Source organism: Boleophthalmus pectinirostris, unplaced genomic scaffold, assembly GCF_026225935.1.
Source record: "Boleophthalmus pectinirostris isolate CB_2022bp ecotype Guang Dong unplaced genomic scaffold, ASM2622593v1 HiC_scaffold_21, whole genome shotgun sequence".
Lineage (NCBI taxonomy): Eukaryota > Metazoa > Chordata > Actinopteri > Gobiiformes > Gobiidae > Boleophthalmus > Boleophthalmus pectinirostris.
This window is the reverse complement of record NW_026571175.1, coordinates 8,859,237-8,870,608: the sequence shown is the minus strand read 5'-3', so window position 1 is coordinate 8,870,608 and position 11,372 is coordinate 8,859,237. Positions and strand designations below refer to the sequence as shown.

At 38.9% G+C, this 11,372-nt stretch overlaps 2 protein-coding genes across 2 annotated transcripts in view; one reads left to right on the top strand and one right to left on the bottom strand.

Annotated features, from left to right (window-relative positions):
- Positions 1 to 11,372, top strand: part of ext1b (exostosin glycosyltransferase 1b) — a 353,934-nt gene that overhangs the window by 230,430 nt on the left and 112,132 nt on the right. The window lies entirely within an intron of this gene.
- On the bottom strand, positions 7 to 2,857 carry LOC129410064 (exosome complex component RRP4-like; the record flags this gene model as incomplete). The annotated part of the gene is made up of 8 exons (XM_055157192.1): positions 2,715 to 2,857; positions 1,727 to 1,961; positions 829 to 930; positions 676 to 721; positions 519 to 608; positions 382 to 447; positions 192 to 260; positions 7 to 93 (listed from the first exon to the last, which is right to left on the bottom strand). Coding segments are annotated over exons 2-8 (579 nt in total), but the record flags the coding sequence as incomplete, so codon positions are not given.

The following is an 11,372-nucleotide window of genomic DNA, read 5'->3' as shown; positions in this document are numbered from 1 at the left end:
AATAATGGATGCACCACATGGCAAGTTGTGAAAATGTGTCTTCTGTCTCTTGATCAATGAGGGTGAAAGCTGCACTAATACACCCTGACCAAGCTGATAAATTCAGAGGTATAGTTCAAATAATTAAAAATACATCTGTGTTCATGTATTATATACATATTTTAATATAATACTATTAATGTATAACTTACTTTTCCATATTTTAAACTTCTTGTATGAAGTGATAATGCCCCATCAGAAAAAACTGACTGCACTTCTGCCTAAAGTGACAGCAGAAAAGCACAAAAAGAAATGAAAGAAAAAATTAGTATTGGATATAGACCAATAATGTCAGTTGGCCTATATGTATACTTATTATTTTTAATTTGAAATATAAAATACACTGATAAGATCTCCTTCTTGAAGATATTCTCTCATGGTGAGCTCATCCTCTGCTGACCTTCTCCTCTAGTAGAAAAGCAAAATCAAAAATCAGCAAAATACACTAATGGCAAATTTAGAAATGCACTGAGTCTCACCAGCTCTCCACCAGGCAGATTCACTGATGACAACAGGAGTACAGAGTCCAATCGGGAGTTTGTTTCCACTTTCCAACGTTTCTGCTGAACCTTTTGAATACAGAGAACACATATATATGAATTATGAGTTATACAGCAACATTTTTTTTTACCATACCTCTGTTATTCTCCCTACAACCACATCTCCAACCTCCCCATTGAATCTGTAGAATGAGGCCACAACACACAATGAGAAAGTTAAATTATTAAAATGGTGGACAAACAATTTGTTAACAGTTTTCCTGAATGAAAACTGATTTTTACAGTTTACCTGGTTTTTAGAGGGCTGACGCAAATTAACTTGTCAACTCTCTGCACCTCTCCAGCGACAGACGCAGTCAATTTCTCTTCATCAACATAAGTACCATGACCCCTAAATTTAAAAAGATAGATTGGTCTCATTAAAGGTGCGCCATGTAACTTTCTGGTGAAGTGTCTCAAAGTTACAAGTAGGACTGGGCAATTAATCGAGTTAATTTATGTTTGTAATGAAAACATGAAATCCATCCATCCATTTTCTTCTGCTTTATTTGGGGCCAGGTCGCAGGGGCAGTAATCTGAGCAAGGAGACCCAGACTTCCTCTCTCACACACACATTTCCTCCATCCCGAGGCGTTCCCAGGCGACCCGAGAGGCATAGTCCCTCCTGCGTCTCCTGGGTCTTCCCTGGGGCCTCCTCTTGGTGGGACACGCCAGGGGGGCATCTGGAAGAGATGCCCAAGCCACCTCAGCTGGCTCCTCTCAACGTGGAGGAGCAGCAGCTCTACTCCAAGTTCCTCCTGTGTGACTGAGCTCTTCATCCTATCTCAAAGAGAGTACCCAGCCACCCCGCAGTGGAAACTCATTGAGGATTATTATCAAACAAATTTACTCCTGATTTTATTACTCGCAAAGCAATAGTTACTGTGCTTTTTTTTTTTTTTACCATATTGCCTAGCCCTAGTTACAGGTTACAGCTGTGGAGAGGCTGTTGAGAGGTCAGAGAACAGTAAGAATGCAGGTTTCCATTAAGGTATTTTCTTAATTTAAGAAAACCCGTAACTGTAACGGAGAAGGATTTATGTTTTACTGTGGAGAATTCCAAGCAAAGCAATAACATCTCCATGGAGATATGCTGGTGGCAGAAAAGTTACACCTTCAAATTTTACAAATGTATATCATTCGACTACCTCATAAAACCGGTATCTGTTGTTATCACATCGCCGGGCACCACCAGATCCTTCCGATCAAAAAAAGAACCCGATAAAGTCAATGGTTTTCGCACAGTTGGTAGTCTCATGTCAGCCATGCTTGCTGTTAGGTCTTCTTCAGGATTTTGGCACAAGCCTTGAGACAAAGTGCTTACCGCCCCCTAATGGCAGCTGTAACCCCTCATTATGGTATTAGTGGTGGATAAACATGGATCTGTTAAAAATAAAGATAAATAAAATATAATGTATTAATAAGAGTTGAAGAAGAATTGCAAACAACAACCTACGCTGACAGCGTAATGTTGTTACAGTGATACATACATAACAGTAAAAATCAGGTCTTGTTTCTCCCAAACGCTCTTATACCACAAGATGTCGATGTTTAGCTACGGTTTTTTTGACCCCACCACATCGACAAAACGGAACGGTGACGTCTCAGGTCAACAAGACGAAAGCGTCTTGGCCGCAGCCAATCAGCGCACAGACTGAAGTGCTCTTGTAAAGATGGCGTCCGTGAGGGTTGTACGAGTAAAAGCTGGACGCTTCGCCGTCGCTAGCTCTGATTGTACTTCATTTGAAACAGTCCGAGCGAGTATTACCTTTGTTTATATTGTCTAGGGAACTCATTATCAGTCCGAGTTTTATTGCGGGGGTTTCTTTTATCTTCGCTTATGATCGATTTGGCTGGTTATTAGCTTCAACTTGGAAAAGCCAGCGCTAGCCCTGGCTAAGCTATGTAACGCCACAGCTGTTTTGGCATCTTTGTGTAGCGTTCCTGGAGTGATATTTTGGGAAGCAAAGTACTCGTGTCGATCTGTTTGTTTTTTTTTTTTTTACAAAACAAAAACTGCTGGTAATGACTCGGTTGGATTAAAATAATTTTGTAGTTAGCGGGTGACTGGTCCTCTGGCATTGCGACACTGTTTTGGAGTGTCACGGTGGAGTAAGCCGTCATGTATTTTCTTACCGGCTGGCCCCGGAGGCTGCTCTGTCCACTAAAGAGCAAGGAAGAGCCCTTCTTCATCCAACCCAGCTCCCAGCGCTTTTACTTCGCCGTGGTCTCTCAGACTCAGCTGAGCATCTGGTTTAGTCGGGTAGGTCCCTCTCCAGCTTTATTTACCATGCAGCGTCCAGTATTTGGCAGTGACATTGCTATGATTTTCTTTATCTCTTCTATTCACAATTGTAAGTACATTATCTACACAACATTTGAATAGCTGACTGCAAGGTGTATACAGCTTCCCCATTTGCTCACTTTCAGTCTTGAGAGTGGCTCATCTCGTCATGGTTGGCTACTGCTTTGTTGATGGGTTCTAACAAAGTCTCTCACATATACGGGGCATATTACACTTTTACACTGACTAATCCCATCAGTACCCAGTCTCCGGTTAAATTCAATTTATTTAGTGGAATAGGAATCCCCGTAATTTCCTGTCAACATGTCACTGAGCCTTTACAGCCATTTCAAAGGAAGAAGATGTTTGTAGTTTGCATTGTTCATACAATATTTTTTGTTCATTTGTTCCCCATATTTATGTAGTTACTAATAGTTACCAGTTTTATATGGATACGTAGAGATCGACCGCTTTACGTTTTTCCATCGCCAATGGTTCGAATCCAGAGCAGCCGGTGGCCTGTTATCTCTGCCGATGTTCTGCCGATGTTTTTTAGACCAATATGTGTGAAATGATGTGTGATATGATGGCAATTTTCCCCGAATAATCTAATTTGAATTTAATACAGACCCACCCATGACCTTGTTTTACTACGTACTGGATGAGGGAGCAGTGTATTCATATTTTTGCACTCCCCCTTTTGCAAGATAGGCTTTATGCACATGTTCTCAGTGCATATTTAGGCAGCTGGTTGGACCAAACTAAATATCTACCTGATATGCCAAAAAAACTTCCAACGGCCTGATATATCGACCAACCGATATATCTCTGTCCAACAGTAATGTACAATAAGTAGCCTAGATCAGTAATTTCACCCATTTTGTCTCATATGGGACCATACAATACACTTGTTGGGGTGCCTTTTTATTTTATTCCATCAAGATGATTGAGGCTTTCCCTAAACCCTTATTAGAGTTACAGTTACATTATGACAGCAACTATACTGTTCATCAGGTGTGTGTTTTTCCTACCATATATTACACAGACAATTTCCACACAGGGAATGTTTGTTTGCCCAGATACAACCCCAAGTCAATACACACAGCCTGCAGTAAAATGTGAAATGCACACTGTGAACACAACTCATTTGTACCATTAATACTACAATTGTCACCACTAATTATATGTGATGTTTTTGGATTTGTCCACAGCCCAGTGTTTTGATTGTCAGCTACATTGAATCAGTAAAAGCTGCGACCCAGTTTGGATCTTATGAAAAAGCGGAATGGAAACCAGACGACTCGATGATAGCTGTGGCGGTAAGCAGTGTTCCTTATTCACTTCTCACGTTCATACTGAAGAAAATGATATTTTAGTGTTTGTGAAAAGACAGTTTTGGAGTTGTAAAAACGGCATCAAATTCACAACTGCAGCAGGGGCACAAATTATAGAATGAATGATTGGCTGCAGGTGTTTAGGTAGGGTTTAGGTAGTGAGGATTGAGATGAGAGAGAGGCTTTTAGGTTTAAAACAACTGGATTTCAGCATTGCAACTGGCAGAGGGACTCGTGCGAGGCTCTTTCTACTTTCTGATTGGACAAAAACACCAAATTGTAACATAAACAATGTGGAAATCATGTCCAACTCTTTTTGTAATTAAGAATACGGGATTAAAGTTGTTGTCACTAAAAGGTATGTTTGTTTTGAATATGTCTGCCCTGTAACTGAGAACACAGATGGGTTATGTTTGCGAAATTTAAAGTCGAATCTTGCTTACGTTTCCTTTTAAAATATCAACACATTTTACTCAGAATTTGCTGAAATGTTCATTTGTACTTTCTTTGCTCTGGCACATGGAGAACTAACTTATTGTTCATGGCCATACCAGCTTGTCAAAGTCTGATCTCATCAAATCTCAAAAGCTAAGCAAGGCCTGGCCTAGGTAGTACTTGGATGGGACACCACTTGGAATTCCAGATGCCACAGTGGGGTGCCAGTGCCAAAAACTGTAGCTGTGTTCTTAGGCAAGACAATTCACCCACATTTCCTAGTCAGAAAGTGGAGTGTGTGTGTATGTAAGTGTAGGTGGTGGCCGGAGGGACAGATGGCCTAATTATTTAATTAGTTTTTATTATTTTGTGCGGTAACATGTGAGCTATATATTGTCAAATATATTTCATTTACAATATGGTTAAGTTAGACAATATTTTAATGAGATTGTCAGTGGCATGAGTATTTTAAAGTTTCTTGTGATATTTTTAAGTAATATATAATAGCATTTGAAATTTGTGTTGTTGTGACAACCAGGCATAGTTGGCAAACAAACTTTGAACCAAACTGATTTGTTATTTGGGCAAAGTGACCAATAATTGCAGTTATGCTGTTCTAGTAACTACCTCCTTAATTTGCTTGTTGCATATTTTCACCTACTACAAAAAGACATTTAAATAACTATTAACAAATATTAATACAATATTAGTTAATAGTAATAGTTAATAATGCAAACAACTCATGTTTAGTTAATGATAAAAAAACAAACAAAAAAAAAAACTATTAACTTGTGACAAACTGATATTTTTGTAATAATTAACAAAGGGTTAGGTAGTTTGCTACGTATTATGACACCTTATTATAAAGTGTTACCAAAAGTCTTAGAACACCCTCATTTTTCCAGTTATTTATTACAATTCAAGTCGTGCAAGTCCAATGAAGAGCTTGAAATGGTACAAAGGTAAAAACTGGACAGCCAGAAGTTTAAAAAAAAAGATAAAAGATACTACTACCTCAGGAAAAAAGAACAAGATGGTGAGTTTGAAAACATGGAGTGTCCAGCAGCACAGTGTCCAGACTTAAACCCCATCGTGCTGGTTTGGGATGAACTGGACAGAAGAGTGAAAACCAAGAAACCTACAACAGACTTGGGAAGAACTTTCTGAAGAATATTTGATTTCTCTTGTAAAAAAGAACAAGTCCCGGGTGTGTTCAGCTGTTATATCTGATGGATGATGGACACTTTCATGAATCAAAAGTTTAGAATACATTTTGGTCAACTGTAAAAAAATTTAAAAGAGCGTAGTGTTCTAAAACTTTTGACCGGTAGTGTAAATAAAACAAGCCCCAAGCCCCACCCCTCTCTCCAACAATCGCTTACATCCAATTTCCTCGATGGACATGTGAGCAGATACGACATACGTAGAGGTACAGTAATTCCACAACTGTTACCTAGCAACCATTTTAATCAAGCCTTGGTTAAATAGCACTCTAGTTATTATTAGACTAATACAAATAAATGATAACACCTTTTGTTTGGTTAGATTAACGTTTAACCTGCTAAAAAAATAAAAAGTTACTCACGCTTAAATTGTTCTTGCATTTTTTTATGGCATTTTCGGTGATGACATAGCTTACAGTAGATAAGATTTTATTTTAAAATGCATTCTTTTGTCACAATCTGTCACTATCAATCTGATTTACTACAAGATTTACTACTACTACTAGATCTAACACCAAAAAAGTAATAATTAGGTTAAAGTTCCTATGCGCAAATTGACACTTGTGAACTTTAAGACTTGTTATAATGTTGTTACTTCCTCTAAAATACCTGGAGTTGTTAAAAGAGGAGATGAAGTTAACAGCTACGTTTTATCTTTAGTTAGTAGAGATCGGAAATTCCATGGCTGCAATTATCCACCATTCAAGTGAAGGTGTTTGTAGCACTTCCTGTATTCCCACATGACATCACAAGTTGGAACAGTGTGACAAAATGCGTGAATGAAACGACTAAACCGAGGCATGTTTCTGATGAGGAAATAACTTTATAACGGATCAAAAATGGCGTAATATGTGACCAGAATACCGGAACAACTGCACCAAACATGCAGGCTTTTCACACCGGCCTCCTGCTGCGATCCTGCTGATTCTGTTCTTCGGAGAAACTTTGAGCTCCCTGTCAATTTGCCAAAAGTACAGCAGCTTTTGATCATCTCTCATCAACCGGGGGCCGCGCGGGCAGTCTCACTTGGGTGGAGCTCAAGTTAAATTGGAGCCTGTATAAATCTCCGGGATGGTCGTAATATCTGGTGGTTTTTATGATTTTGGAGATTTGGAAATCAATTATGTGCTCAGAGGTTTATTAGTGAAGTAAAAATGGGGACTTTCTGATTGAGGAGTCGGTCAATGATTGTAAAAATGATTGGTTCGTATGATTTTTTCTCTTTTTTTTGTTTTGGATCCTTGTCAAATGAACTGCTTTTTGTTCTCGTCGGTATCAGCCTTTAGTTTCCCCTGACTATAAAATTGTAATTTAACTGAGGCATATTTTAAATCCGTAATTAGCTGCCTGTAAAAGTAATGTTCATTTGTAGCTTAATTAGAAACAGAAAGTAATGTGATAGATTATGCATTTAAAGCTTTGTACTTCCTTAAAGGTGCATCGTGTAACTTTTCTGTTGAAGAGTCAATCAAATCTTTTTTCTCTGTGAAGATGTTGTGCTTTGCCTGAAATGCTTCACATTATGGCATTAAACCTTTCTATCTTCATGGAGACCAAAATAGACCAAGTTACACGTCAGATCTGTGGTGAGGCAGCCCCACTCACAGTCCGAATGCCATTTTTGAGCTGTAAAACCATCTGTAATTGAATGAACGGTAAAGCAAAGCAATCGGGCCACACTGTAAGTTTTTAGGGGGCCACAATCCTATTTTGTCCATAGAAAATTGGTTATTTTGCCTGAAACCCTCTACAAAATGGCATAAATCCCATCTGTCTCCATGGAAACTAGTAGCTGACTCCATCAAACCAAGTCTGTTTTGGCCGTACAAACACCTGTAATTGGATAAGTTGAAGATAGATCAGTTTAAAACACACTGTGGAACATTCCCAGCAAACCAATAACGTTTTCAAGAGACAAAAGGTGACGGACCTTCCACCGGGAAACGTACATATTGATACTTTGCAGCTTCAACATTCTCTGGGGGTGTGCAGCTAACTGTAGGTGCTGTTATTCAAGTTAGACTGTAGTCCGAAGTGTGTTTTAAGTAACACAATATGACCCTAAAGAGCCGATTTAGCTGGAACATTAATTTGTGCAACGATTTGTGCTGTTAAACAAGTCCCTTTCAAATAACATTAGTCACAAGCTAATATTAGTCAACAGCTCCGTTCAGACTGCAGCCTGAAGTGACCTAAATTAAAATTTTTTTTGCCCCTATGCTCCTGTATCTGATCTTTTAATGACAGTTTTCTGAACGACGCAGATTTTTTTTTTTTATGTGACCCAGGACACTTGGATATTGTGCTCCTAAAACCGATACATAGCTGATCTTTACACATGCGACTTCAGTTTGAACGGCCAGGTTGCATTCATCCCACCTACACGTCACAAATATGTGCACGAACGTTCTTCTCGTCATACAAAAATTGTGTATGAACTCTGTGTCAGTGAAGCAGCGAAGCGCATCGCAATTCCACCACTCTTGGCTGCGACTCTGCACCCACACTTTCCTTTCTATGGACGTTGCTGCCACTGCCCCACAAAATGTCATGGCCAAAAACCTCGTCCTTCTCCTTCTCAATCTCCTCCTTAAAACAAGTAACTTGTACGTGTTCTGGCTCTGGTACGACAGCAACTTTAAAATCTCCACGTGCTCAATGCTGTGTCCATGTTTACTTCCATAAACACTGAGCATGCTTACTGTGTGTGACGTCGTCGTGTCCTCCAGTGCGCATGCGGGACACTTTTGAAGCGTTTAAAGTTCACACTGGAGATCACATACAAGTCGCATTTAATTAGAAATGTGAACGAGCTTGTATAAAAATTGGATTTCACAAAAAAATCCAAATTGAACATTAAACCCTGCAGTCTGAACATAGTCTAGAACTCAGTCACTCTTACCAGTTTTGTTCCAAATCAAACACCTAAACAGGATCATAAAGACTCATATTGATCACAGACTCCCGAAAATGTGTTATTTAAATACATTTTGTATATTTTCAGTCTATATAAAACCTTTTTGATGCGCATACGGGACACCCCCAGCGTAACGTCATTGCAAAGTATCAGTTCACTAATTCACCTATTCGTTTATGGTTTAAATCAAACCAATGGCCCCAAACAGCATCTAATATCTCTGTAATATTGGAGTGTAACAGACTACGATTCCCAAAGTGCACCAGGAGACAGTGAAAGCCTTTTTAAAGTCCATGTGGTGAGAGTTTGATGAGAACAGATGAGATCCGATGGGCGCCTGCTTTATGTCTGCTTGTGTAATTGAATTGCACTGTTGCCAACCCAAACCTAACTCTGAGCTGTGTCTGTTTAACCAGAATACTAGTATGATTAGCTCCTCCATTAGCATTTACTGTCTGGGCAATTGGATTCTTGGTAGGTGGTAAAACGTTCTCGCAGTGTATAGTTTTAAGTTCACTGTCAGTGGCAAAAACAGTTACGTTTTAAAAGTCAGGACCAGCGTTACCTTATGTTGAGTCTGAAAAGTTGAAGTATCCGACTGAGCAGTTTTGTCATAGAGCCAAACGATTTTTTAGAAAGTTGAATAATAATTTTTCCATTATGTTCCAATGAGTCACTTCAAACTTTGGCAATTAACTAAAATACATTTCTCGTGCCAGAACGGAGTCATAACATGGCAGGTCTTATCAAGTTTCACGTTGAAAGACCTCGCTTAATCTTTTACAGTTCGTTTACCAAAAGATAATAGCAAGGTTATACCAATCAGATATTCATAATGGCAGATTATGACAGCCAGCAGCACAAAATAAAACAGAATTTAGTCTTTGGAAGCTGTTATGTTAAAAGCACGAAAAAGGTGGATTGTCATTTTTTTTAATTTTTGCTTAACTACTCACCCAAGCAGCATAAAACGAAGCCCAAAAAGAAGCAACCACTCATGTAAAAGAACTAGAAATCGCCTCGTTACCATGGATACATTATTGATTTGCTTGGAATGGTCCACAGTATGGCATCAAACGTGTATATCTCCATGGAGACGAGCAGAAGACCCCATCAACTGGAGGTCAGATCTATGGAAAGGCGACTCTCCTCACAATGCAGTGATATTGAAGGTACATCTTGAGCAGTGAAAACACACGAAATTGAAAAAATGCAAGCAAGTTATGTTTAATGCCGTACTGTGGAACTTTCCAGATAAACGCTCCATAAAGTTCCATAGTGTACCTTTAAGATAAGCCTGTTTTTAATGTGTGAAAAGGGTGCAACCATGTATAAGATCTGAGTTTAGAAAGTTATTGCAGTTTGTACTAATACTTCAGCTACATAATTCTGCTTTCTGTACTTTGAAATAACAAAATACAGAAAGCTGAATTTATCCAATCCACTTTATTTCTATAACACATTTCATAAGCAAAAGCATCTTCCAAAGTACTGCACAATAGATAAATAAAATCAAGTACTTAACTCAGTAAATCAAAGCATAAAATAGAGTAAAGACAGAGTTGAAAACAAAAAAAATATACTAGTAGACATAAATACTTCAAATAAGTTAAACAAATCTGTAAAAGACACTAGTTTTGTCACAATACTAACATTTCAAACGTGATTTTACTCGATACCATAATGATGAAAATAAGCATTACAATAAAAGTAAGATCAAAAAATGTTCAAGAAATGTCACATTTTGTCATGTTTTAGGATTTTTTTTTGGTATTGATGCTTAAATTGATCTGTTTTCGATACTGGTTTTAGTATCGATTAGTATCCATAGACTGTATACAGTGTATATATGGACATAGCTAATGTTCCAAATAGGAAATGAGCAGGGGCGGGCTTCCGGCTCCATCGACTCTGGCTCTAATTCACTTTGTATTGAAAAAACATCACCCCTTTTTCTGTAACTGCTGCTGTCAGGCTCCTCATTTGGGTCTTAAAATGTTCGTATTAACTCGCTTTACATGCTTCTGTTTTTTTTATTTCGCTATTTTTTTCCATGAATCAATACGTATTCCTAAACCGCTAGCCTCCTGTGAGCTTCATTTGACTGGAGCTGACCGCTACGGGTGACATCACACTCCCTCAGAGCACTTCTTTCTACAGCCTGTTACTTTTGACAACCCTAAAAAGTCGAGGAGAACCACAACACACAACTCAGGCGGTGTTAAAATCCAGAGAGTAAAAGCGGGTCTTAAGTTCTTAGCTCTTCTTTGTCTTTGCGGCTGTTTCGCCTTTTTACCTTTTCGCATTTGCGTCTCTGAAATGAAGGAGGTGGGAGGAATGCTGTGAGAAAGCCAGTCAACAATATCTCTCTGTATAGTGAGTACAAGAGGAGAAGGCTTGGCTCAATGCTCCACTGCACCACAGCAATGTCTGACTCCTCAATGGGACCGAGCGCATGGCCAACTTTAACATTTGGCTGTGGCTCTGACTGTATCCAGATACCTTTAATCCTGCATTCCTTTTGTAGTCGGTGTTAAAATGGCTTCCACATTTTGCCATTGAGAAAAGCTGGAGGGGTTAGGAACGAATCGGTGCGGAGTT